Raw genomic sequence first — 27917 nt, 5'->3', positions numbered from 1 at the left:
AGAGAATTGTGGAACAACGCTTCAAAAGGAAGAAACAGCTCCCGTCCACCAGGGCCCTGGTGGAGAACTTCCAAAAGGTTGTCAGTAGGGAATGGGGTGAAAGGTTCACCCATCCGCAAAATGCCAGCGGACGTGGAAATAGCCCGAACAAAGGTAACACTGGCCTCCACAGGGCACAGTGGGGGAGAAAGCAATTCCTCCGTGGGCGACGGCTGCAAACTTAGCCGTCCGTTCCCAAGTCCAGCTAAAGGGGGAAGTGGCCAGCCCCTGAATGGTGGGGGATCCACGGACGAGTGGGTGACCTGAGGGGCCCCTGGGGAAGGTGGAGAAGCCAGTGGAAGAACCAACCACGAGCTGCGGAAAAGAGGGTCCGAGGATTTAGGCCGTGGGGATTGCGAGGAGCCCTCCCTGGAAGACGCCGGTGAAAAGGCAACAATGCGGCGTCCGGTCTCTGGAGAGGAAGAGACCAACAGATGACAAACCTCCAGAAAGGAAGGAGCCTCAGGAGACGAATCAAGGATCCGATGCCGGCACGGCGCCGTGGAGTCCGCCACAGGCACCGGTTCGACGCCGAACGGCGCCAGAGTGGGCATCGGCGGCGCCGAGTCGACCTCCTCCACCACTTGCTCCCTAGGAGAATGGGGCGGGGTCGGAGCCGGTTCGGCTAAGGAACAGCGCCGTAAAGGCGTCGGCTCGACCGAGGCAGCCGTCCGAGGACTAAGAGAGACTTCGGAAAGCACCCCAGGCCCCGGCCTCCACCCGCGGCTCTGCCAGGGCAGGGGAGTAAAGCCTTCGGGCTCTCGTGAGTCAGCAGCCTGCTCAGAGGGCCAAGGGGAATCTGGGGACAAGTCGTGAGTCCCGGCAATCTCCTGTGAGGCCACAGGGAGCCCCTTAGGGATTTGCGGCGAGGCAGAGATGCCACAGGTCGAAGAGTGGAGCCCCGAAAGACTACCCCTCGACGACACCACCCTCCTACAACCTGAAGCCGAAACCTTCGGCACCAGGGCCGAAGCCGCCGCCGACTCCGCGGAAAGCCCCACGCGAGGCAAGGGATCCGCAGACGTCTCAGGAGGAGGAGGAGGAGGAGGAGGAGCCAAAGAAGCCTGCAGAGCCGGAGCATAGGCTGTCATTTGGGCCCTAGTCGCCCCGACACCGGGAAACGGCGGGTATGGCAGGGGTGCACGTCCCGAGGGGAACCCGTGCCCTCTGCGGAACGAGGACAAGACCTCGGAGACAAGCTATAGGACCTACCAGTTGGCAAGCGACACCCTTGGGGCGATGGCGTAGGGCGATGCCGCAGGCTGAATCGGCGGTTCCTGGCCTCCGAGGTAGGGGACGGACACTGGGATGATACCGACCTGGACAAGCAGGCCGTCAGCAACTTCATCCTCCCGCCGGGACTTCGGTTTGAGGTGCTGACAAGCTTCGCAGTCCATAGAATCATGGTGCTCGTCCAAGCACCACATACATATAGGGTGAGGGTCCATCGCCGACATCTGACGTGCACAATCAGTACACATCTTGAAGCCCGAAGGCATTCGCACACTGATCCTCAAAGCAAAGCGTGAAAAAGAGGCCTGAAAACAGGCCAGGACACGATCCGGATGCGCGTTGCATGCGGAAAAGAGAAAATACTGCCGTCGGCGTGCCGGGGTGGGGCTTATGCGACCATGCGGACGTCACTCCTATGGACGACGTCAGGGCGGAGTCACGTGGAACCGCCCCCCGGCGCGCAGAGATGCTGTCGCAAAGAACATTTTCCAGATCCGGTCTTACGCCTGGGGATAATTCTACGTTGAGGAATCTGTGGCTAGTAGTCTCGATCAGATTTAAATATACTATATAGTTTTTACTAATGTTTTAGAGATTCTTTTAAAAACTGTACTTTTTGCACTGTCTGTAGAGCTGTGTTATTGCTCCGGGGGGGGTTATACAAATGATTGGCAAGTCAGAGCTCTAGTCCTTGATGCTGACGAGAACACATGGCTCCATAAAATTGCCGATGACGTGACCGCGCAGTTGCGTCTTTTCTGTCATTTTCGAGTGGTGACAGGGCAGAATCCACTTGCCCTAAGGAAACTTCTTGATTTAAATATATTATAGTTTCTACTAATGTTTTAGAGATTCTTTTAAAAACTGTACTTTTTACACTGTACGTAGAGCTGAGTTATAGCTCTGGGGGGATTATACAAACGCTTGGCAAGTCAGCGCTCTAGTCTTTGACGCTGACGCGAACACAAAATTGCAGATGATGCGACCGCGCAGCGGAAACGCCGCTGGCGCATCGAGGGTGCGCCTAAGGCAAGCCCGTCTGCGCCCGTCCGCGCCCAACAGGGGCCAGGGGCAGGAACCCCTGCCGGTTTTGTGAGGGAGAGACGCTCCTATAACACGGAGCAACTCCACCATCTTAGAAGAGAAGTGGGAAGTAAGTGTGCTCACACTATGTTACTAGACACAATCAGCACGCAATGAACACAACTGTAGGTTTAAACTTCATCCCACTCTTCAACCCCCTGCAGACACCCCCCAAAAAAACTGATCAAAATGTTTTTACTATTGCCGCTCACTTTCTAAACACTCTATTGAAATTTACCTTCTCCTAGAAGAAAAGAACCCAGATGTTTTATTTTTAACACAGACCTGGTTAAATAAAGAGACAGACTCTGCCATTGTTCCAGCCCTTCCTCCAAATTATGTAATTTAGAGGCTTGACCGAAATAAAGGCAGTGGAGGCGGCTTAGCTATAATTCATAAAGACGATTTTATATGCCAGATTACGATAAATCCCATTCCTGACCGTGAAAGTATGACCTTCGTAATTAGCCTATCACCCACTCACACTTTTTCAGGGATCTTAGTCTACCGCTCGCCAAGCCCCCTCGGTCATTTAAACAAAGACCTTCCCGATCTTGTAGCAAACTTTGCCAGTTCTTCCCCCAACTTCACAATTCTGGGAGATTTTAAAATGCACTTTGATGATGCCCAATCCTCATCCACGTTGGAACTTACTGACGTACTGTCAACGTTCCAACTCACTCAAAAAGTGGATGGTCCCACCCACACGAAACGCCACCTGCTAGACCCTATTTTTTCAAATATACATAACCTTTGGGTTGGTAATTCTGTTCCTTTACCCTGGTCAGAGCACTTTCTACTTCCTTTCACTTGGGTACTCCCTGACTCCATTTCACCAGCGGCCAGAACCACTTAACTGGCTCGCAAATGGTCTAAGCTCCCCTTAGATTCTTGGATAAATAATCTAAAAGACACCATTCCATTATCTCACTCGAACTCTATTGTTGCAAACAACAATTTTAATAACTGGCTTGAGTCATCTCTTAATCGCGTCCTCCCAAGGAAAGAGATCTCAGAAAAAGTGAAATGCAAAACAAATCCCTGGTATTCCCAGAAATTACGCGAACTGAAACAGCTATGTAAAAAATATGGAAGAAGCAGGAGGAAGGATTTTTCCGCTTCCAGGAAAGCCAAATATGGAGAAGCTATTAAAATGTATTAAACCGAAATAACAAATGCCCAAGCTCTTTACTACCAAGAAAAAATCACTTTAGCTGCAAACTCCCCAGGTGAAATATTTAAGATTGCCAAATCCCTTCTCACACTCCCCAGCCCCCCTACCACCTTTGACAATGTCCAACATGGGTGCAATAAAATAGCAGAATTTTTTCTGAAAAAATACAAATCATTTACAAGTCCTTTCCTCAAATCACAGATCAACAAACTCTTTCGGCCAACAGATACTGCGATCCCGAAAGCACAGGTCCCGTTGGAAGAATTCCCGCCTCTCAATCGTTCCACCCTGCTACGGTTCCGGAGAAAGTTAAAATCGGGTTCCCCCACAGACCCCGCTCCCCCATCATTCTTCATCAGATCACAAAGGTTGCGTCTCCAGTTATACTTGATGTTATAAACACATCATGTAAGGCAGGGATCGTGCCATTCCTATGGTAACACGCCAGGGTCCGAGCACTTCTAAAAAAAAAAAAAAAACCTTGACCCAGAAGAGTGGGCAAACTATCGACCCATGTCCCTGCTGCTTGGATTGAGCAAATTAGCTGAGAAGCATACTAACTCGATTCTCTCGGCCTTCATAGAAAACAAGGATTGCCTTCATCCCACTCAGACAGGATTCAGGTCCCAACTGGGCACGGAGACTGCTCTTCTTGCCGTTGTAGAGGAAACTAGGAAGATTCTTGATAACGGAGGCTGCGCGGGCCTGATTTTGCTGGACCTTGGCGCAGCCTTCGATACGGTTAATCACCATCTGATGATCCAAAGACTTAGGTAGGCTGGAGTGACTGGATTAGCATTAAAATGGCTACATTCCTTCCTTGAAAATCGGGTCTTTACAGTCTTTGAAGAAGAATCCTCCTCGAAACAAATACCCCTGACATGAGGCGTCCCACAGGGATCTTCCCTAAGCCCCACCATGTGTAATATATACATGAGCTCGCTGGCAGAAATTGTAAGATTTAAGATGCAGGAGGGCGGGGGCGGGAAGAGGCACCAGGTGCGTCGTGTCTCAAGATTAACAGGGTGCCTAATTAAGGAACAAAGAACCTCCTTAACCAAAAGGATAGCGCCAGCACTAAAAATATATGATGAAAAAATAAGTTCTGCAATCCTGTATGGTGCGGACTTATGGTGCTTTTGGGACCTATCCCCATTGGTTAGAATTCAAAACAAATTCCTACGCAATTTGGTTGGTCTCCCACAATCTACCCCTATGAAACCCTTACTGCTTGATATGGGTTGTCACTCTATTGATGATGTTGCGCGGTATAGGATGGTAGCTCTGTGGAGGAGAATATGGACAACTCCGGAATTGGCCCTCTTTGCTAATGAAATTTCTGATCTAAGATCAATTGTGGGATCAGGTAATCTTCCCTGGTTCAGAGATGTGAAGTCTATACTGGGAAATATGGGTCTTAGTCTGTTGTGGTCGGCCCCCGGAAACAATGCTTTTCCATCGAAAAAAGAATTTAAAGCACTTTACTGGGCGTCCATAAGACACCAATTTGTTGTCCAGACAGAGTCCACTTCATTGACTGGCAGGTTTTTGGTTCATAAGCTTGACCCCCTATTGGAGGACTATTGGTATGTCATTATTAGGAGTAACGATAGAAACCTTTATCACCAGCTTAGAGTTGGGACGCTACCTGTGAGGACCTTTACAAACAAACGGCGTGGACAGTTTTCAGAGTACTGCCCCTGGTGTAGGGATCAAAAGGAGTCAATAGGTCATATTTTCTTCGTTTGCCCCGCTTACCTAGCCCCCCGGAGAAAATGGTTAAAATCAATTTGTATTAAGATGAGAACAAGGGTGGGTGCGGAGGCACTATGGCTTTTAAGAACTAATACATCTGAGATTGTGACTATAGCTGTAGCAAAATTTCTGGGGTGGGCATGGATTATTAGAGCTAGGTACCCACTTGTGAGTTGATCAACTGACAGTTTTTAGTTCCAATATAGTTAGTACGTCTTTAATTACAAATTTAATTATGTCTTATGAGTTGTACGACTTGTTCAACACCCTATGTAGTGATTATCTGTGTGATGAAAATAACTTATGTACATTAGGTTTTATTAATCTAGTTTTTATATTCTATCTAGGGTAATTGTGTATACTAATATTGCTAAGTGTAGAGTGTTTTTATGAATAATTTTTATGATGTCTTTTATGATGGAATATTTCGAAATAAAGACGTATGAACTGAACTGGCTACATTCCTTCCTTGAAAATCGGGTCTTTACAGTCTTTGAAGAAGAATCCTCCTCGAAACAAATACCCCTGACATGAGGGGTCCCACAGGGATCTTCCCTAAGCCCCACCATGTGTAATATATACATGAGCTCGCTGGCAGAAATTGTACGCCCATTTGGTGTACAGATCGTCACATATGCCAACTATACCCAGCTAGTCGTCTCCCTGAAACAACACAACCACTATGGTCCCGATTTAGGTATTCAATTGGATGAACAACTCATTCTTAAAACTTAATGGAGAAAAGACCAAACTCATGCTCCTGGGGTACTCTGCCACCTCAAATATAGACCTCTTTTGGCCTGGCTGCTTAGGCTCATCCCCTGTTCCAAAAAACTGATTAAAAGCTTAGGGGTCTGGCTCGACTGCAACCTTCATTTCAAGGAACAAGCATGTAAAGTCGCAGCCAGTTGCTATGGCCTTCTAAGAATGATCGGAAGGATACTCCCCGTTACCATTTGCTGCTAGACATTTGCTAGTCCAGGCTCTCACTTTGTCACAACTGGACTATGCTAACGCGGTCTACCTGGAAGCCCCCCAGGCCACCATCAAAAGACTGCAAACAGTACAGAATTGTGCAGCCCGCATGCTTCTGAATAGCCCCAGACGTCTCTCAGCGAAATCCTCTCTCGCTACCTAGCATTGGCTCCCTATTCAGGAAAAAATTCAATTCAAGGCACTATGCATTACACACAAAGCACTCTCCGGAAAAAGGCTTGCTCTTGATCAATCAATCAATCATTTGTAAAGCGCACTACATACCCGCGAGGATTCAACTCTACAGACCCAACAGAGCCCTGAGATCTGACAATAAGGGTTTAATCTCAGCTCCTAATTTCAAGTGATCACGAAGTGGTGGCCGATTGTTCACATAAAACGCGGCCAGGCTCTGGAACAACCTTCCCTACCATATACGCTCCAAGCCAAACTATCTTAATTTAAGAAAACAAGTGAAAACCTTTCTCTGCCCCTGATCTGCTCAAAGCATAAATGGCGCCACAGCGCTGGGATGCCCCCCGGTAAACACGCGATTTAGAAATGTTCCTTCATTCATACTGGGTCACCCAATTACTCTTAATGGTTATCTTTTTACAGGTAAGTACTTGGTTTTGGGAGTTTGGTTTCTGGGGTTAGAACAAGGGTTCCTCCGTGGGCAAGGGTGCCCTTCCGGAGCACCCTCAGCTGCACTAGGGCGGCCGGGTGCAGAGTGCTGAGGCCCAATGCTATTCAATGGGGGATAGGCGGCCTCTGGTTGGTGGCAGCTCAAGAGCAGGCCACAAGGTTGAGGGATCAAAGCTCCTGGTGTTAAGCTCAGGGCAAAAGGGGGGGTTCAAGTTAGAACACAAGGTCCACCCACAAGGTGCAGACACAGCGGCACAGGGTGGCCGGGCGCAGGTTGCTGTTTTGGCATTGGGTGCCTTGTTGTTTTCAACGGGGATTCTCCGGTTTCAACAAACACTGTAGGTTCGGGGATGAAGATCTTCTGGGGGTGATCACTGGTTTGAGATGTAAGTTTGAGTGTTGTGGGATGCTGGGACACCATCAGTTGGGCCACCCAAGGCCATGGGGCACCGGATGCAGGGGTGTCATCGGGTTTTTCTTACCGGCTCCAGTTGAGGTCGGGGGGATCCTCCAGAAAGGGGCTGCAGGAGTCGTCTGGAGTCTTGAGTTAGGTCAGGGATCACCAGATCCCAGGCCTGGATAGCTGGGGAGACCTCCTTGTAGTGTTGGGCCACTCGAACTCGGGGCATGGGTGACGGGTGCAGAGTGGTGCAGACTCATGGATTTCGCCGGAGCCAAAGTCAGTTGGTTTGCTAATCCGGTTATCAAGGGAGACAGGGCAGGTCCTCTGGATTCTGGGAGGCTGCTGCCTGCAGGACACAGCAGGATTCCGCTGGAGCAGGTAGAATTCGGGACAGGCCTGTAGCATCTTACGCGGCGCCCGTGCACCCTGTTTACACTAATTAAGCAAAGAGTTCTTGCTAAAGGCTAATGCAGGCTATACAGTAAGGCACAGTAAAAGGTCCAGTCCGGATGGGAGGTTACAAGTGAAGACAAGCCGGTACTAAGGAGGGACTAACAAGCCCATGAATTAATCAGAAGCCAGCGTTTATGAAGGACTGACATAAGCCAATGAAAAATATGGGCGGAGAGTGGCCGGGGCTTCAGGCCCATACTCTAATATTGCATGCCTCGCAGAAGCGCATGTGCTGCCCAGGCTCGACCTACAAATAACATTTTTGAACAAATTTAAATGCCAGAGGCTCTCACCTTAGAAGGTCAGAACAGTGTCTCAGGTGGCAGGCTGGCAGACACCAGTCAGCAAGGACACCAAACGCTGGTAGGTTTTGAGGGGGCATCTCTAAGGTGCCCTCTGGGTACATGTATTGGTAAATCCAACACTAGCATCACTGTGGGTTTATCAATACGAGATGTTTAATACCAAACATCCCTATCTTCAGTGAAGCCATCATGTAGCTGGTGAACTTGTTTTCACCAGTGTCCAGTACATGTTTTAAAATTACTTCCCTGGTCACTTGTAAAATGTAAATTGATACTTGTATAGCGCACTACTCACCCGCAAGGTTCTTAAGGCGCTTGTATGAATACCGCTGTGGAACCCATCCTGGCTTTCCCTGTGAGGTGTCCACTCCTGGGCACCCCCAAGGTGGAGGCCAGGCATCCTTAGCGTTGTGGGTGCCGTTGTGGAGATTAAGCAAGCTATTGCCCAGAGTTGCAGAGTGGGACTCCATGATTGGAATAGGCACCGAGGCGAGAATTATCAGGTCCGTGGAATTTTTGAGCTCAAGACCCGCCGAGGCGGGGAATTGAACCCTGGTCCCGGGCTAGACCTCTGCATCAGGGTCTGCCGCTCTAACCATTGAGCCACACTTCTCCACTTGTACTGGCATTAATAGGACTGACCAGCACAGGGCCATATCTGCACATATGCCCACACATGTAATATTCAGCACTCTGCCTTACAACTCAGTCCGGAGGCGACGGGTGCAGTGGTGACTTTGGGTGTTGGGTTCTGACAGTTCCAGGGGCCTCAGAATCTTCTCTTTTTTAGTTTCTTCAGAACAGGTCCGCTGTTCAAGGGAGGTCTTGAGTATTTTTTGAAGGCAGGAAGTAGTCCCAGGTTTCTGGAGTCAAAAGCTGCAGGACGAGTCAATTTTGGTACAGTTTTTGACAAGGGATACTGACAGGCCAGCAGTGTAGGTACTTGGGCAGCTGCTTCTTCTCTCCTCTCTGCTTTTGCAGCTCTTCGGTGTCCTCTATCTTCTTAGATCATCAAGATCTGCTTCTCTAATACCAAGGACACCCCTAAATACTGAATTTAGGGGCGTTGGGGGAGTGTAGGGTAGTAGCCAATGGGCTACTGACCCTTGTGGTCACTACGTCCCCTATAGTCAGTTGGTGTCCTCCTCTTCTTCCTTCAGCACGGCTCTTTGGTCCTTCTTCTTGTCTAAGAAGGCAAGGTTCGGGGTTGCCCCTAAATACTAATTTAGGGGCATTTCATGTAAGTACCGGTTGGGACCAATGGGTCCCTTCCTTAGGGTGGGTACACCCTGTTATGCCACCCTCCAGTGGGTGGGGGGCACAAGCCTCACTCTGGTTGGCTGGGTCCCCCCATCTTCGAGATGGCGGGGACTGGGAGTTGTGCTTCACCTCATCTCCTCCACCTGAGGGGTGGGGTTGACAAAGGTGAGCACACCTCTCCTCCTATCTTGGTTTTCCCGCCGATTCTCCCGCCCAAAGTGGGGGTCAGAACTTGTAGGGGCCAGTTGCTGGGAGCAGCAAAGGGCTGGGTCAGCTTACAAAGGCAGCTAGCCTTTGAAGCTTCCACTTTTTGGACCCTGCCTATCCTGGGGTAGGAGGCTTGACACCTTTTGTTTTGTTTCAGGACCCGAGAGCAGCAGGCTCTCGACCAGGGGTCTAGAAACATGTCTGGTGGTGGCAGCCACTCAGCCAGGAAACTAGAGTCAGGTCATTTTTCAGGGGGCATCTCTTAGATGCCCTCTGAATGCATTTGGCATTAAATCCCACACTGGCATCAGTGTGGGTTTAATGCGCTGAGAAGTTTGATATCAAACTTCGCAGATTTCAGTAAAGCAATTATAGTGATGTAGAATTGGTAATGAAACTCCCAGACCATATGCTCTTTATGGCTTTACTGCACTTACAATGTCTAATTTAGCATTTATTTATTTATTTTATTTTTATTTTAGCAACTTATAAAGCGCCTGGTGACCCGAGGGCATCCCCGCGCTATAGAGATTAAATCCTGCTGAGGGGGATAAGGGAGAAGGGTTTATTTAGGAAACAGGAGGGTTTTAAGTTTTTTCCTGAACGTCAGGTAATTGGGCTCCAGTCTGAGGGAGCGTGGGAGGGAGTTCCAACCAGTGGACGCTTTTACAGAGAAACGTCGGCCTCCGGTACGTGTCCTCTTGAATTTGGGGATATTGGCCAGGTGCTCGTTCTCAGACCGTAGAGCTCTCGGTGCTATGTAAGGGGTGACCAAGCCGCTGAGAATCGCAGGTCCCGAGCCATTGATTAGTTTATGGGCCGTGCACATGGCTTTAAATTTCACCCTTTGGCGGACTGGGAGCCAGTGCAGAGCCTTAATAGCGGGTTTGGCGGATACTCTGGGAGGTACGCTCATGATTAGGCGAGCTGCTGCATTCTGGGCTCTTTGCAGTCTCTCTAAGGTAGCTTCCGGCGCACCCAGGTAGACCATATTGCTATAGTCTAACCGTGACATTATGAGGCCCTGAACTAGAAGTTTCCTGGACACGGGCGGTAGAAGGGGGAAGATTTTGCGGATAGTCCGCAGAAGCCCAAGACAGGTCCCGGCCGTTTTGGCCGCTTGGGTCTTCATTGAGAGATCGGGTTCTAGCCAGACTCCGAGGGTCTTGATTTCGTGTTTCGGGGTGGGGATTTCCCCAAACACGTCTGGCCAGATCGCCGGGGGGATGGTCGCCCATTGTTTGCCCATGAGCATCACTTCGGTTTTGGAACCGTTAAGTTTCAATGACGATTCGCACATCCACCCGTGAATTTCGGTGAGACAGTTTGGTAATTTGTCTGGGTGGTCGTCTAGTTGGGATAGGGAGACGACCAATTGTGTGTCGTCAGCGTAGCTCACGATTTTTATCCCGAATGGTGATACCACATCTTCCAAAGGGGCCATATACACGTTGAAAAGCGTGGGGCTCAGGGAGGAGCCCTGAGGAACCCCGCTGGTGAGTGGAAGTGTGGACGAGTGGTATTCACCGTCCCAGACCTGGAACGTGCGTCCGGTGAGAAAGGACTCTATCCAGCTGAGTGCCATCCCGGTGAGCCCTGCTGTCGCCAACCGATGGAGGAGGACACGGTGGTTGACCGTGTCGAAGGCGGCACTCAGATCCAGGAGGATCACTGCCACTGATCCTCCTGAGTCTAGAATGCGCCTTGCTTCCTCGATGACGGCAAGAAGGGCGGTGTCTGTACCGTGTCCCGGACGGAACCCGGTTTGGGATTGCCGTAGGATGTTATTTGTCTCGAGGAATCGGGAGAGTTGACTATTCACCAGTTTCTCGGTAATCTTGCTAATCCCCGGGAGGAGGGATATGGGTCGGTAGTTTGCCATATCAGTTGGATCAAGCTGAGGTTTTTTAAGGAGTGCCTTCACCACTGCACTTTTCCAGCTGTCGGGGACTGATCCTTGTGCAAGTGAGCAGTTGATAAGCTCCGTGAGTGTAGGGGTGATAGCGGGGGCCACGTTTTTGAGAAATCTCAAGGGTGCAGGGTCTAAAGGAGATCCACTTTTTATTTTATTCAGGGTTGCTTCCACCTCGTTAGGCGTTACTGGCCTGAATGTCTCAAGTTGGGGACGTATTCCCGTCTGACCGGGGGGCTGAGTAATATTTCTGCGGGTGGGGGAGCTAGGAAGAGGGAGGGATGTGAGGATACGGGCGATTTTATTGTTGAAATATGTGGCTAGGTCATTGCTTCTGTCTACCTGGGGGGTGGTGGACAAGGGAGAGATGGGAACTTTCAATAGCTCCTTCACGATGAAGTAGGATTCCCTAGAGGAATTTGAGGCTTCCTTTATCCGGGTGTCATAGTGGGAGGCTTTGGAGAGCTTAATAGCAGTTTTATAGATTTTGACTGAGGAGTGGTAGGCCTCTTTGCTGGCATTATGCCAGTCTTTTCTCCAAAGCCGTTCGGCTCTTTTACAGTTTTTGCGGAGCTGACGAAGTTCTGGGGTGAACCACGGTGCAGAACCCGTGTTGTTGGTTTTGTCTTCGCGCATTCTGAGTGGGAGCACGGAGTCAAGGGAGGTCGTGATCCAATTTCTGAAGTTACTATCGGCGTTGTCCGGGATATCTTCATGAATCTGGGCAGTAGATATCAGGGTATTAGCCCATTCTTCAATGGGAAGTTTGGACCAAGTCCTGCCTCTGGTGAAAGTGGGCAATTTCTGAGGTTTCCTAAGGGAACCTGGAAGTTGGAATAGGACCAAGAAGTGGTCCGTCCAGGGAAGGGGGATGGAGTCTATTGTTTGCATCGCGGGGGAGCTGGTGAAGACTGGGTCCAGCAGGTGGCCTTTAATGTGAGTGGCTCCTGAGTTAAGGAGACGGAGGTCCGAGGCCGCTAGTTCAGTGATCAGGTCGACTACTCCAGAATCTGAAGTGTCTTCGAAGTGGATGTTCAAGTCTCCCACTAAAATAAAATTCGTGACGGAGTGAGCCTGTGTAGCTACAGTGTCTAAGAGGGCATTGGGAAAGGAACCAGGGTGGCCGGGGGGACGGTAGACTAGAATCCCTGAAAGGGAATTCGTAGGGTCTAGTTTGATTGAGAATTGAAGGCTTTCAGAGTCTGAGATTTGTGCGTCGCTGGAATTGCAGATGAAAGAGTCTCGGTAGATGATGGCAATACCTCCACCTCTACCTAGTGGTCGAGGGAGAGACTGGATGAGGAATCCAGGTGGTGTGGCTAACACTATGTCCGAGTCAGAGTGTGGGGTGAGCCACGTTTCCATTAGGAAGAGAATGTCAATCTCGTAGTCTTCTATTAAGTGGTGGATTGGTGTCGCATGTTTAGGGAGGGAGCGACAGTTCAGCGAGGCAAGTTTGAGGGTTGCGGGCTTCAGCACTCGTGTGGGGAGTTTAAGCTGGGCTGGCTGGCAGTTCGTGCAGCTGACAAAGGGTCCATTCATATCATGGATATATCTGCATGAGGGGGCGATGGAAGGTCTGAGGCTTAAAAGGTCACGACGGGAGTATGTGGTTTTGGTGGAGGCTCTGGGTGCCAGGGGGTCTGGCCCTAGGCCCGGTCGTGCGCGGACGGGCTTGCCTTAGGCGCGCCTTCGGCGCGCAAACGGCGCTCCCGCTGCGCTCGTCCGCTGCGCTGGAATGGCCGACACATTTGTAGTAGGTATTATGGGCGTGGCCTCGCAGTGGGCGTGGCTTCGCCTTTGACCGCGCTGGCGGTGTGGGCGTTTTCCCCCTCTGACAGCGGGGACTCGCTGTGTTTTGGAGGGTCTGGGAGGGCAGGCTGAGCGCGTGAGTACGGCGCTTTTGCTCAGGTGAGCTTCGTGGTCAATTACAGTTTTTAAAATCAACAGTAAGTGAAGACAATAGTGACAGAGTTTAAAATACAATTCAGGTGCAGCGTGCTAACCTCCGGCTTTCCGCCTCAGAGGGAAATTAATCAGAAATGAGTGTTGCGCTGTTACGAGCGTTTAAGTAGTCCGGTGGGCGTGGCCTCGCAGTGGGCGTGGCTTCGCCTTTGACCGCGCTGGCGGTGTGGGCGTTTTCCCCCTCTGACAGCGGGGACTCGCTGTGTTTTGGAGGGTCTGGGAGGGCAGGCTGAGCGCGTGAGTACGGCGCTTTTGCTCAGGTGAGCTTCGTGGTCAATTACAGTTTTTAAAATCAACAGTAAGTGAAGACAATAGTGACAGAGTTTAAAATACAATTCAGGTGCAGCGTGCTAACCTCCGGCTTTCCGCCTCAGAGGGAAATTAATCAGAAATGAGTGTTGCGCTGTTACGAGCGTTTAAGTAGTCCGGTGGGCGTGGCCTCGCAGTGGGCGTGGCTTCGCCTTTGACCGCGCTGGCGGTGTGGGCGTTTTCCCCCTCTGACCGCGGGGACTCGCTGTGTTTTGGAGGGTCTGGGAGGGCAGGCTGAGCGCGTGAGTACGGCGCTTTTGCTCAGGTGAGCTTCGTGGTCAATTACAGTTTTTAAAATCAACAGTAAGTGAAGACAATAGTGACAGAGTTTAAAATACAACTCAGGTGCAGCGTGCTAACCTCCGGCTTTCCGCCCTCAGAGGGAAATTAATCAGAAATCAGTGTTGCGCTGTTACGAGCGTTTAAGTAGTCCGGTGGGCGTGGCCTCGCAGTGGGCGTGGCTTCGCCTTTGACCGCGCTGGCGGTGTGGGCGTTTTCCCCCTCTGACAGCGGGGACTCGCTGTGTTTTGGAGGGTCTGGGAGGGCAGGCTGAGCGCGTGAGTACGGCGCTTTTGCTCAGGTGAGCTTCGTGGTCAATTACAGTTTTTAAAATAAACAGTAAGTGAAGACAATAGTGACAGAGTTTAAAATACAATTCAGGTGCAGCGTGCTAACCTCCGGCTTTCCGCCTCAGAGGGAAATTAATCAGAATGGACTTAGACACTGTAGAGGTACAGGGTTCATGCACATGTACCCTCACCAGTGGTATAGTGCACCCAGCTAGAGAGGTTGCTTACCTATGCATGGCAGTGGATTGTAGGCATGGCATGTGTGCCATGTCGACTCTTCACTTTGCTCTGCACCAAAACACTCAGCCTACAATGGCAGTGTGTGTGTGTGTGTTTGTGTGTATAAAGGTACAGGGCCTCTAAGGGTGGCTCAATAAGTGCTGCAGTCCTTAGAGGCCTTCCCTGGTCACAGTGTCCTTAGTACATATGGTACCTTTTACAAATGACTTAAATGTGGCCAGAGAGTTGCCAATTGGGTTTGCAACAGTACAGTTTTAGGGAAAGAACATAGGCCCTGGGTACCTGGTTGGCAGAAACCCTGGGCACAGTCAGTGGAAGAGCATCAACATTAGGCAAAAAGTCAGGGACAACCATGCCAAAAGGGGAACTTTCCTACACCACTCACTAGGGACTTACAGGGGTGCTAAAGGGTGTGCCAATTGTTACAACTAGACCACTTTACCTTACGTTAGGAAAAGATCCCTGGCACGGTGGCCTGGTTAGCAGGGACCCAGTGTACATCAGTTGAAACAAATCAGTACCAGTGGCAAAACGTGGGTGACCATGACTAAAGAGGCACTATCCGACACTTTGTGGATGTTTTTTCTAGGTTGATTGTGAAACCTAACCTGTGGGAGGGTGTCCATGACCGTACTGATGTTCGTCTCGCATTGGTGGAAGTTTGCTAGGTTTTACCAGCCAGTCGTATAAATATGGGTATACATGGATCCCTTTCCTTCTTAGGCAGGGTGCTAACGTGTCCAGGCATTTAGTGATTACTCTTGGTGCTGACTTGATCCCGAAAGAAAGCATTTTGAATTAGTAATGGTTTTGGATGATGATGAACGGCAGGTATTTATTGTTCCGACAGTTCACAGGAATGTACAGGTAGTAGTCTTTTGAGGTCTATAGTGGCCATGTAGTTCTTTTCCCGCAGCGGCGGGAGCAGATCTTGTTGCATGCACATTTTGAATTATTGTGTTTTTATGAATTTGTTTAAAAAAATGACTTGTCTGGCTTTGAGATGAGGAATTATGCTAAGTAGCTCCGTTGGTTGATTTCTGCTGTTGTCTCTCACTCTATTGCCCCTTTTCTGAGAGGTCCTGCACCTAGCGTTCTAGGCAGTGCCTCTCTGCTTTAGTGTGTGCCCTCTTTCTTGGTTTGACTCGTGGAGGGGTCTTTATGAGTTCAAAGCAATATTGTGTTGGATGATGTTGAAGATCCACTTATCTGATGTAACCTTCCTCCCCTTCTGGAGAAAAAAGGCCTTCACCCTGCCCCTCCCCACCCCCACTGGTGTTGTGTGGCTGGGCATCTGGCCTGTGAAATCTCTTGTCTGTGGAGCTAGCTCCTCTGGGGATCAGTCCTCTTCCTCTTGCTCTGCTCCAAAAGGGCTGAGATTGTGCTGCCTGTGGCTGCTATTGTTGCGCTGCTGGATGCTGTTGGCCAGTTTGGTGATAAGATGTATGTGGTGCCTGCCCTTTATGTTTTTCTCTTCCAGCTGGTCTTCCTATGGGGATTTGTCCCTCTATGTGGTTAGTCTCGAAACAGTTACACCTCTATGGCCTTGGCAGTGTTGTTGACTTTCTTCAACTGCTGGAGTGTTTCATCCACTGCAATGCCGAACAGGTTTTACCCAGTAAATGGAGTGTTAATGATGCTTGCCTGTGCCTCTCATTTAAACACTAACACCTGTAGCCAGGTGTGTCTTCTCAGTGGTATGCCTATGGCTATCTGTCAACTGGCTGTCTGCGGCAACAAGAGCTGATTTGCATGTTGGCAATAGTCTTGCCTTCTTCCATTAAGGCAGATGCGGGCTTTTGAAACTTTCTGGGCGGTGCTTCATTAGCTTGCCCATTTTTTTTCATTGCTGATGGCTATACCAGTGTAGGAGGGGTTGGAGTGCGCAATTCCCCACTGTTTTGATGCTGTTGCTCCTCTCTCCATATTTCGTCCAACCATCTCCACCCTTTTGCTCTTTTTCTCGATGGAAGGCTCTTGGTAGTGGAGATGCTGCTCTAGATCAAGGGTACATAGACAGAAATGGCCTATTGACTAATTAAAAAAAAATGTTTTTACATTTCTTTGTTTCCAGTCTGATAGTGCACTGGCTACAGACGTGCGGAGAGCCACCAGAGATGGTAAGCTTGCAAGCCAGATAGGTCCCAACCCTCTGTCTCCAGCATCCTTCAATGAGAAAGAAAGTCAATATAGGTACTACATTAAGGCTTACACTCCCCAACAAAAGGAAAAGAGAAGATAGCAGTTTACAACACATGATCTCAGAGAAAGGCCTTATTGAAAATGGACCAAAGTAGGAGACTTAAAAAGAAACATAAGCAGTCTAACAAAATATACGTTCGCCAATCCATCCACTGGAGAGAAGCAAAAAAGGATTACAAGATATTATTTTAGAAATCTAAACAATGAATCACTCTAATACTGAAATAGTTTCCCCCAGTAAGCTACTTAAAGACAAATATAAGAACCTGAAAAGTCAACAGATATGGGTTTAACGTGCAAACACATGCAAGGTAAGCACAGACTAAGACAATCGATAAGGAGCCAGCAGGAAAGTCAGAGAACTAAAGTTATTCTTTTACTAAAAGGAGGTACAAGAGGACGAGCACATTTTGTTCATGAGCAAATGATGTCTCAAAACTATCCAAAAAACATCAAATTTTACAGGAATAAAAATAGCTAGCAGAAGTAATGCCAAAAAGGATGCCAATACATAAACACCAATCATGAAACAATAGTAGACATGCGGCCACCAATCAATTGATAGCTTAAGAAACAGCCAACAAGTTCACAAATTGTCTGTATAGGCAAAAGTAGGTTATTCAGAGTCCATTCTGCATTAAGTAATTATAACGGTGAGGATTCTGGAGAAGAATCTAATTGTTTGGTGCTCTAGCATTTGTGTCAACTTGTAACACTCTGCAAACTTTGTTGTGTTAGCTTTGAATACTGTACAGTGTGAGGATGCTTAAATAGAACAAAAGAGGTTTTCATCATTTTTTCGCCACTATGATGCCTCATACCTGCTTCTTCACCCCACTCCTCTTCATCGTCCTCATCTGCTTTGCGCTTTTCTCCACCTTTTGTTGGCTTTTTTGCCTTTTTTAAGGCCTTTTTTTCAGCACGAGATTTTTTCCGCTGTTCTGCTTTTTCTTCCTCTTGCCTAGTCAGAACCGCTTCTTTAGCTGCAGCCTACAAGGTGATGGGTTGTGCATAATTAGCTACAAACATGAGCGCAGAATTGTCTCATTACAATGTGCAATATTTACAGTTTTAAGCCAATAAGCGTATGTTCAGCTGAAATGTTTCCAAAAAGCTAATTACCTACATGGTTCTTTTATTACAATAAAAGATCTATATGTACTTTAAACCTGTCTCAATACAAATGGGAGGCATTATGGTAAGCTACTGTAAAAGCCCAGCTGAATCCTGCCAAATCCCTGAAAGAGCAGACATCAGACCCTCTAAATTTATGACAGCACTGACATCAGGGGATTCAGAACTCAGAGAGCCCTGGGACATGGCGATCTTGTAGGTCTGTCATGAAAAAGGTGGCTACTGAAAGAGTCCTCTCAAGACCAGTGGAAGAAAACAGTACTGGGCCCACGCTCTGCCTGAGAAAAACTGCAGCACTGTCACTGCTCTGCTGGTAGAAACTTGAGCTGCTTAACCAGACACCCCTGGCTGAATGCTGATTTAGCCCAGGGCAGGTGTACAAGAGACACCACCAAGACTCAAGCGTCCTGTGGGCCACAGGGTGCTGGCCTCGAAGACTGCATGATTAGGGCTAAAAGGCCACATGGTGGAAATTCCTGTGATGGTACATGTCAAGTCCTCTCACTGACAACATGGTTAATGTGAAGCCATATAGGATCACACAGAGTATGAAAATAGTGCAGTAGACAGCAGTGAAAAGAGTAGGTGTGGCTGACATGCCCCCTGTCATTGAGGAAGAATGAAGCAAGGTAAGGAAAGCCACCACAACTCACTTGCAACAGGATATGTGCAAAGACAATACTTTAATTGAATCTCACACTGTCTCAATCCAAATTAACCTAATCTGTGGCATAGAGCAGATAGGATGTGTGCAACAGAAGATGCAGCAGAAAGCCGGACTAAGAAAGCAGCCGAAATGAACAACATGATCATAACACGGTAGGAGACGAAACATGCATGACAATGAAGTTAAGGATACAGAGGCTATTTTACGATAAAATAAAATGCGATTTCGGGTTTTCACAAAAAGCAAGCTGATTGCCAAAAACAAATAGCTGATGTAAACTGCAAAACTCATTATATGGAGAGGGGGCCTGTGACTGGTTGAAAGAGACCAAGGGTTACTTTCTGCGCCTCCTAAATGTAAGCAAGTATAGATGTAGGAAGCTGCCTCTTTAGTGAACCAAAACGAGGTGCACTGTGTAAAGAGTCCAAGCAAACCCCAGTTGGTTTAAATACGTATAAATGATAACCCAAATGTTTGTGGTAATGTGGGCAAGCAGCTAGGCTTATCAGAGGGTAGTGCTACACATTTATTGTGCACACAAAGGCAATAAGTGAGACACACTCAAAGAAATCCCACACCAATTCCTAACAAGCATTTGCAATGCATTAGGTCTCACATTTGCAAGAGCTGAAGCTATTAGCATTGTAAATGACAATGCCTTTTACTTATGTTAAAAAAAACAACATGTAAATAAAGGACATTGTCATTTACAATGGCAATAGCTCAAATTCTCGTAAATGCAAGACCTATTGCAGGTATCAGATGGTCCCTGTGCAACAAAATCAATCACGGCACCCGTGCATATGATATTAAGCAGGCAATGTGATCATGTGTGGCGCCCATGCATATATATATTTCTTTTAAATTATAAAATGGGTGCCCAGCAACAGCATCTTACGCGGCGCCCGTGCACCATGTTTACACTAATTAAGCAAAGAGTTCTTGCTAAAGGCTAATACAGGCTATACAGTAAGGCACAGTAAAAGGTCCAGTCCGGATGGGAGGTTACAAGTGAAGACAAGCCGGTACTAAGGAGGGACTAACAAGCCCATGAATTAATCAGAAGCCAGCGTTTATGAAGGACTGACATAAGCCAATGAAAAATATGGGCGGAGAGTGGCCGGGGCTTCAGGCCCATACTCTAATATTGCATGCCTCGCAGAAGCGCATGTGCTGCCCAGGCTCGACCTACAAATAACATTTTTGAACAAATTTAAATGCCAGAGGCTCTCACCTTAGAAGGTCAGAACAGTGTCTCAGGTGGCAGGCTGGCAGACACCAGTATAAGAATTGGCTTGGTAGTTTGGTTTGCCCTGTTCCCATCATGCACTGGGACAGGAACAGACTAATTTGCATATAGCCAAGTTCTGAGCTGGGATGGTGCAGTGAGCTAAAAAACGGTGATGGATCAAGCCCTGATCTTTGGACTGGGTAAGAGTGGTCTGCTTAATTCAGGCACTCTGTTCATCACCACCCCCTTTTCTGAATCATTTTGTCCACCATATGCGTGGAAGGGTATACTCAGATGTGAGTCCCTTGCTCATTGCACCATCAGGATTCAAGCAAGCCGGGCCGACGACGCCTGAAATGGCAGAAACCGGTCCCCGGAAGCTTGTTTCCTTCCCAGTATAAGAATTGGCTTGGTAGTTTGGTTTGCCCTGTTCCCATCATGCACTGGGACAGGAACAGACTAATTTGCATATAGCCAAGTTCTGAGCTGGGATGGTGCAGTGAGCTAAAAAACGGTGATGGATCAAGCCCTGATCTTTGGACTGGGTAAGAGTGGTCTGCTTAATTCAGGCACTCTGTTCATCACCACCCCCTTTTCTGAATCATTTTGTCCACCATATGCGTGGAAGGGTATACTCAGATGTGAGTCCCTTGCTCATTGCACCATCAGGATTCAAGCAAGCCGGGCCGACGACGCCTGAAATGGCAGAAACCGGTCCCCGGAAGCTTGTTTCCTTCCCAGTATAAGAGTTGGCTTGGTAGTTTGGTTTGCCCTGTTCCCATCATGCACTGGGACAGGAACAGACTAATTTGCATATAGCCAAGTTCTGAGCTGGGATGGTGCAGTGAGCTAAAAAACGGTGATGGATCAAGCCCTGATCTTTGGACTGGGTAAGAGTGGTCTGCTTAATTCAGGCACTCTGTTCATCACCACCCCCTTTTCTGAATCATTTTGTCCACCATATGCGTGGAAGGGTATACTCAGATGTGAGTCCCTTGCTCATTGCACCATCAGGATTCAAGCAAGCCGGGCCGACGACGCCTGAAATGGCAGAAACCGGTCCCCGGAAGCTTGTTTCCTTCCCAGTATAAGAATTGGCTTGGTAGTTTGGTTTGCCCTGTTCCCATCATGCACTGGGACAGGAACAGACTAATTTGCATATAGCCAAGTTCTGAGCTGGGATGGTGCAGTGAGCTAAAAAACGGTGATGGATCAAGCCCTGATCTTTGGACTGGGTAAGAGTGGTCTGCTTAATTCAGGCACTCTGTTCATCACCACCCCCTTTTCTGAATCGGCAGACACCAGTCAGCAAGGACACCAAACGCTGGTAGGTTTTGAGGGGGCATCTCTATGGTGGCCTCTGGGTACATGTATTGGTAAATCCAACACTAGCATAACTGTGGGTTTATCAATACGAGATGTTTAATACCAAACATCCCTATCTTCAGTGAAGCCATCATGTAGCTGGTGAACTTGTTTTCACCAGTGTCCAGTACATGTTTTAAAATTACTTCCCTGGTCACTTGTAAAATGTAAATTGATACTTGTATAGCGCACTACTCACCCGCAAGGTTCTTAAGGCGCTTGTATGAATACCGCTGTGGAACCCATCCTGGCTTTCCCTGTGAGGTGTCCACTCCTGGGCACCCCCAAGGTGGAGGCCAGGCATCCTTAGCGTTGTGGGTGCCGTTGTGGAGATTAAGCAAGCTATTGCCCAGAGTTGCAGAGTGGGACTCCATGATTGGAATAGGCACCGAGGCGAGAATTATCAGGTCCGTGGAATTTTTGAGCTCAAGACCCGCCGAGGCGGGGAATTGAACCCTGGTCCCGGGCTAGACCTCTGCATCAGGGTCTGCCGCTCTAACCATTGAGCCACACTTCTCCACTTGTACTGGCATTAATAGGACTGACCAGCACAGGGCCATATCTGCACATATGCCCACACATGTAATATTCAGCACTCTGCCTTACAACTCAGTCCGGAGGCGACGGGTGCAGTGGTGACTTTGGGTGTTGGGTTCTGACAGTTCCAGGGGCCTCAGAATCTTCTCTTTTTTAGTTTCTTCAGAACAGGTCCGCTGTTCAAGGGAGGTCTTGAGTATTTTTTGAAGGCAGGAAGTAGTCCCAGGTTTCTGGAGTCAAAAGCTGCAGGACGAGTCAACTTTGGTACACTTTTTGACAAGGGATACTGACAGGCCAGCAGTGTAGGTACTTGGGCAGCTGCTTCTTCTCTCCTCTCTGCTTTTGCAGCTCTTCGGTGTCCTCTATCTTCTTAGATCATCAAGATCTGCTTCTCTAATACCAAGGACACCCCTAAATACTGAATTTAGGGGCGTTGGGGGAGTGTAGGGTAGTAGCCAATGGGCTACTGACCCTTGTGGTCACTACGTCCCCTATATGGCCACTGCTTGGCGGAAGTGGGCATAACTCTGTCCCAAACTTTTTAAGTATGCCATCACAAAGATCGCGACTTCTGAAAAATTGTGTCCACCTCACAGTAGCCCACCTTAAGGGTGGTACTAGCCTGGAGGTGGCAAGCCTACCTGACTAGCAAATGTTTCAGTCTGTCCAGGTGCCAAGGGGGCTCTGGAAGGGGGAGTGGTTTGCTCTCCTGTGAGGGGAGACAGATTTGAATACCAAAGGCGGCAGCTTCTTCGAAGCTCGCCCGCCCACGGAGGCTAATCAACAGATCATCCTGTGGGAGGGGGTGTTACAACCTCTTTCCAGACAGGCTTTTGTTCGGAGTCTCATGAGACCAGAGGCTCTCACCTTAGAAGGTCAGAACAGTGTCTTAGGTGGCAGGGTGGCAGAAACCAGTCAGCAAGGACACCAAACGATGGTAGGTTTTGAGGGGACATCTCTAAGGTGCCCTCTGGGTGCATGTATTGGTAAATCCAATACTTGCATCACTGTGGGTTTATCAATACGAGATGTTTAATACCAAACATCCCTATCTTCAGTGAAGCCATCATGTGTCCAGGACATGTTTTAAAATTGCTTCCCTGGTCACTTGTACTGGCATTAATAGGTCTGACCAGCAGAGGGGCATATCTGCACATATGCCCACACATGTAATATTTACCACTCTGCCTTAGGGCTGTCAGGCCTGCTGTATGGCAAATATTGCATGCCGTTATAGGGGACATGGTACACAGGGATGTGTGACATGTTTTTTCACTTTTGTCTGCACCAAGACACCCTGCCTGCGATAGCAGCCCTGCATGTGTTTGGTGAGGAGTCCCTTATGGTGGCACAATTCATGCTGGTGCCCTCTTTAGTACCTCAGGCCCTAGGTCCCAGGGGTACCATTTACTAGAGACTTACAGAGAGTGCTAAATATATTGCCGTTTGGGGAAAAACAATTGAACATTTTCAGGGATAGTACACTGGTACTGGGGCCCTGGTTAGCAGAAATCCATTACACTCCAGTCAAAGGTGCATCATATACTTAGCAAAAGGCAGGGGAATGCAACAAAAGCCCAGTTTCCTACAGTAGCAATATGGTGTCCCTTTTAGAGAGAATCCACAAAATAATTATGTGTTGGTTTATGGTTCAACAGATTGGAAATCTGCCTCCTGAATGTGCAGAATGTTACCTTTTTCAAATCCTGTTGTAAGTATTCACTATCAATAACAGAACTGAGAGCAACCCTTCTTTCTGGAAACTTTACGCATAATCTAATGTTACGAGGAGGCTAAGGAACATTGCATTGCAAATAACTGCCATGACAAGCCTGAAATCATTACATTTGTGATGTCTGTCTCTGTAGGATACATGAGATCAAGTTGCAAATGGAGAACATGATGCAACTTGAAGGTACGCTAGCCCAATTATAGAAATATACAGGGGCATATGTGGTACGAGATAATGGTGGAAAAATAAAAGTTGACTGAGATACACTATTCCTTCAACAGAATCAGTCATATCTCTTACAGACAGTGGTCACTCAGAGAAAGACAGGGGAAATGGAATGCATGGCTACTGAAAATTAAATTCCACTAGCAGGGCATATTACGCATGGATACTCAGGTGTCTTTCAGTCTTGTGAATACTTGGAGCGGCTGTGGGCCTACCCAGTCCTAAACCTTATGTGGATCAGATGCAAGTCTATCTGTTGTGGAGCAGATTCAAGCTTATCCTGAGGAGGTGTAACTGTCCAAGGCACTACTCTCTTTGGAGAAACTTCTGGTATCAATGCACAATATAAAAAGGGAGAAGACACTTGGCACCTTACTGACTTCACGTGGAGCTAAATGTATCAGTATACTGAGGTCAATCCTGTTGACAAACCACTTGAGGTATACTCGAGGAGACTACCATACACAATTAGGGAAGCTCTTATAGTGGGGATGCCAAAGACAAATAATTTCTCATTTCAATCCTTATAGGACACTGATCATGGTCAAGGGGGACATGAGTATATTGCAAAGAATTGCCATTTTTTTGGAAGGTGCTGTAAAATATGATGCTCCATAGCTGGGTTTTTCCCTCACATGAATACAATGCTTAATCTTGGTAGACTGGCATGTGACAACCAACACCTGCTTTTGAACTGGCAGGACCTTTCTGTGACCTCCCTAGATATATAGAAAACTTTCTACGATACTGTCAACCAGTTTGACTTTGGGTCTTATTTTATAGGGTGGTCAAGACTCCTATACAGATCTCTAAAGGCTAGGGAGAAGATTGGTGCTGAATTATTCGAGACACGGACTTTGAGATATGCTAAACGAAAGAGCTGCATGCTGTCACCACTGCCTTCAGCTTTCATTAAGTGACTGCTAACAAACATTTGGAATTCATGCTTCACCTGATGATGTCTTCAAGAGAAATCTGAGAGCTTATCTGGTTAGAACACAAATTGGCATAAGTCTGAAGTCTGGACAGGATAGTAGGACATATTGAGGAAGAGCTTCCAGAACTCAACCTCACATGACAAACTAAATAATTCAAATATCCTGGCATAAGATAGCACATACAGTTGAGGATATGATAGAAATGAATGTGGAAAGAGCACTTGAGGGTCCATGTAAATACATATCTTTCTCAGTATTATTGCCTCTACATGTAATCAAGTACACTGCATTGGTCAAAGTTGTGACGCTGCCAACGTTTTCAATGTTTTGCAGGGATCTATAGGTCTTTTCCTTAAACATAAATATAAACGGCTATATTGTCTTACATCCTTGATTGTGTGAATTCTGGGCTGAATTGTGCTTCGAGGTTAGATTAAAGAAACTTAAGCTTCCATATGAACACTGAGTGCTTGGCCTACCAGTAAGGAAATCCCTTTTCTTGGTATAGTCACCCACACGTTTTGACTGATGCTGCTGGCTTTTCAACTCAGAGTGCACTGAGGTGTGCTAACCAGAAACCAGTGCCCTGAACCGAAAGTGCATATTGAATTGGCAATACCCAACTGGAGAAGACTAACTTTCCTATAAATCCCTCGTAAACTGTAGCCTCGTATCCAGGGCATATAAGTTAGAGAGGTACTCCAGGACTTGCAGCACCAGTTGTGCCACCGTGAGCGTAAGGACACACGGGGGCTCCCGCGTGGCGGGAGCCCATCTTTCTTCTTTGCACAGACCACTTTCTGCGGCGGGAGCCAGCAGGGGACTCGAACCCCCATCGACCCTTGTGCCTGGAGGCGCCGTGAAACAGCCAACGTGCCCACAGCACTTAAAGGAACTCATGGGCTCCCGCAGCGTGGGACGCGGGTGGGTGTACCAGGGCCAAGGGTAGGCCCGTCAGCGGCAGGAAGAGGTGGGGCCACCCCCCTTGGTTCTTTGCTGCACGGTGGTTTACTCTTTCGTTACAGCGGGTTGTACTGTCCCCATTTGATATTTAACTCTGTTTATTCTATTCTGACAGAAATATTGGGTGTTTAGGGGCCCCATTATTTCCGCTTCCACCAGAATTTCAAACATTTAGAGGTTCAGCAATTAATACGGAGACTGGCTGCGAGCCTTCTGTCATAAATGCAAATTGTGGTGTGGCCCCTAGATGTGGAACTGAAGAAGGAGGGGCCCCAGTCCATCCTCTTTTAAAGGTCCTAGCCTGGAATGTGGCAGGGATTTCAAAATTGCTTTCTGACCCAGATTGGTGTTACCTTGTAGACTCTTATGATGTAATCCTATTTCAGGAAACTTGGAGCTTGTCTACTTTAGAAGTGGTTTTTAGGTCTCGCCTGTCAATGCGCATGCGCATTGAGCAGAGCGAGACTATGGGGGCTTAAACAGAGCTTACCTACACTGGCGATTCACTGGCGATTTGATGAAGTGCATGTGCACTTTTAACTCAATGTGCAAGCGCAATTAGTTAAAATGCGCGTGCACAGCATCAAATCGCCAGCTTAGTGCCGCCAGCAGCTCTTCCCGCTCCGCCCCCTGCTGCATCAAAGGCTTGGCGCTCTGCCTCAGCCCAGCCATTCTCCTCCCCTAATTACCCCCTGCTGCATCAAAGGCTTTTTTACGGCCGGCCGGCCGTGCTTTCAGTTTCACGGCTGGCCGGCCGTGTCTCCTTTTCTTTTTTTTTAATCCGCTGCATGTTCATAATAACGATATCTGCTTGCTTTGCTTTATAACACTTCTTATCATAGTTTTGCCGTTTCTAAGTTCTATCAATCACAGGTTCTACTGTTATCATTCTCCTCCCCCCTCCCCACATTAATGCCCTCCGTCTTGTTTGTTGCAGTCTGTCTTCCTTTTGTCTCTCCCTATCCCTCTTACTTCACCTTTTTCTCTCCCCTTCCCTCTGCTTCGCCATCTCTTCTTTCCCTCTCGATTCCCCGTGTTTCCTCCTTTCCCCCGCCTCACTCTCTTCACTATATGTCTCACTCCTTTCTTTCTCCCCTTTATATATTTTTTCCGTTCTCTACTTCTCTCTGTCCCTTACCTCTGCACACCCCTTCCCTCCCTCCACTCGTCTGTTCTCTCCCTGCCCCCTTGTTTTTTTTTCCTCGCACAAATGGGAAAAATGGCACCCATCTGTGAACCTGGCAACCCTGGGAGCTGCTTTCCTTCTTAGATGGCATTACGTCAGCAGCTATTCCGGGTCCCTGCCACTCCGGGTCCCAGTTCAGGCCTTTCTTTTGCACGTCATTGTTTTCGGGCAAATTGGTCCAATTTTCAAAAGGGTAGGGGGTGCGGGGGCACACTGCAGGTCAGCATTACATACCGCAAATCATTATGGCAGATGCAGTTCCTGTTAGATGTGTTTTAACATATGTGTTTGCACAGCCAATGCTTGATGCATTCCTGGACATGTGTTTCTGAGTTATTTCGCCCCTTCAACAGAAAGTTGCAGTCGTATTGAGATCAATTACAGTTCCTTCTTCCACGTGTATCTGCTGCTGTACATTTAAATGTATATCAGTTCTCCTGCAAGAAGTGTTGTCTTCCATACTATGCTCTCCAGATGACACCATATCATCAGCGATTCCAGAGCTTTGCCCTGGGCTTGCCTTTACCTTTTAGGGTGCATTAGTACATCTGTTATAGTTGAAATGAAACAGGACGACAACTCCCAGAATGCATTCGGCTGTTAAAAGGAAAGCTGAGCACTATTCTGTGTAGCTGGTATAGTGCTCTTACTTGTACATCCGTTCCTGTGCTATGAGCTGCTCCTGGGCTTTTAAAAATGCAGCAGTCCTACTGAGAATGTATATGGAGTCCCTGCTAATAATTGTTGCATCTGTGGCATTAAACAAGTCAGACCCCTCACCCTTACCCCCTCACCCTCAACCCCTCACCCTCAACCCCTCACCCTCACACCCCCTCACCCTCACACCCCCTCACCCTCACTCACCCTCACACACCCTCACTCACACACCCACCCTCATACACCCTCACATCCTCTCACCCTCACCCACCCACCCTCACACCCTCACCCACCCTCACCCTCACACCCTCACACACCCTCACACACCCTCACACACCCTCACCCCCTCACCCTCACCCCCTCACCCTCAAACCCCCTCACCCTCACACCCCCTCACTCACCCTCACAACCCCTCACTCACCCTCACACCCCCTCACACCCCCCCACACACCCACTCACCCTCATACACCCTCACACCCTCACCCACCCTCACCCACCCTCACCCTCACACCCTCACTCATCCTCACCCCCTCATCCTCACACACCCTCACTC

At 48.3% G+C, this 27917-nt stretch overlaps 1 protein-coding gene across 1 annotated transcript in view; it reads right to left on the bottom strand.

Annotated features, from left to right (window-relative positions):
- The window catches only part of SART3 (spliceosome associated factor 3, U4/U6 recycling protein), a 542493-nt gene that overhangs the window by 181141 nt on the left and 333435 nt on the right, over nt 1-27917 (bottom strand). The window contains exon 15 of the mRNA XM_078667411.1: nt 17551-17719. Coding sequence (XP_078523537.1) covers nt 17551-17719 — 169 coding nt within the window. The remainder of the gene's footprint in view (nt 1-17550; nt 17720-27917) is intronic.

This window comes from Lissotriton helveticus, chromosome 11 (genome assembly GCF_964261635.1).
Source record: "Lissotriton helveticus chromosome 11, aLisHel1.1, whole genome shotgun sequence".
In the NCBI taxonomy this organism is placed as follows: domain Eukaryota; kingdom Metazoa; phylum Chordata; class Amphibia; order Caudata; family Salamandridae; genus Lissotriton; species Lissotriton helveticus.
The sequence above is the reverse complement of the archived record's forward strand: the minus strand, read 5'-3'. Positions and strand labels throughout refer to the sequence as shown.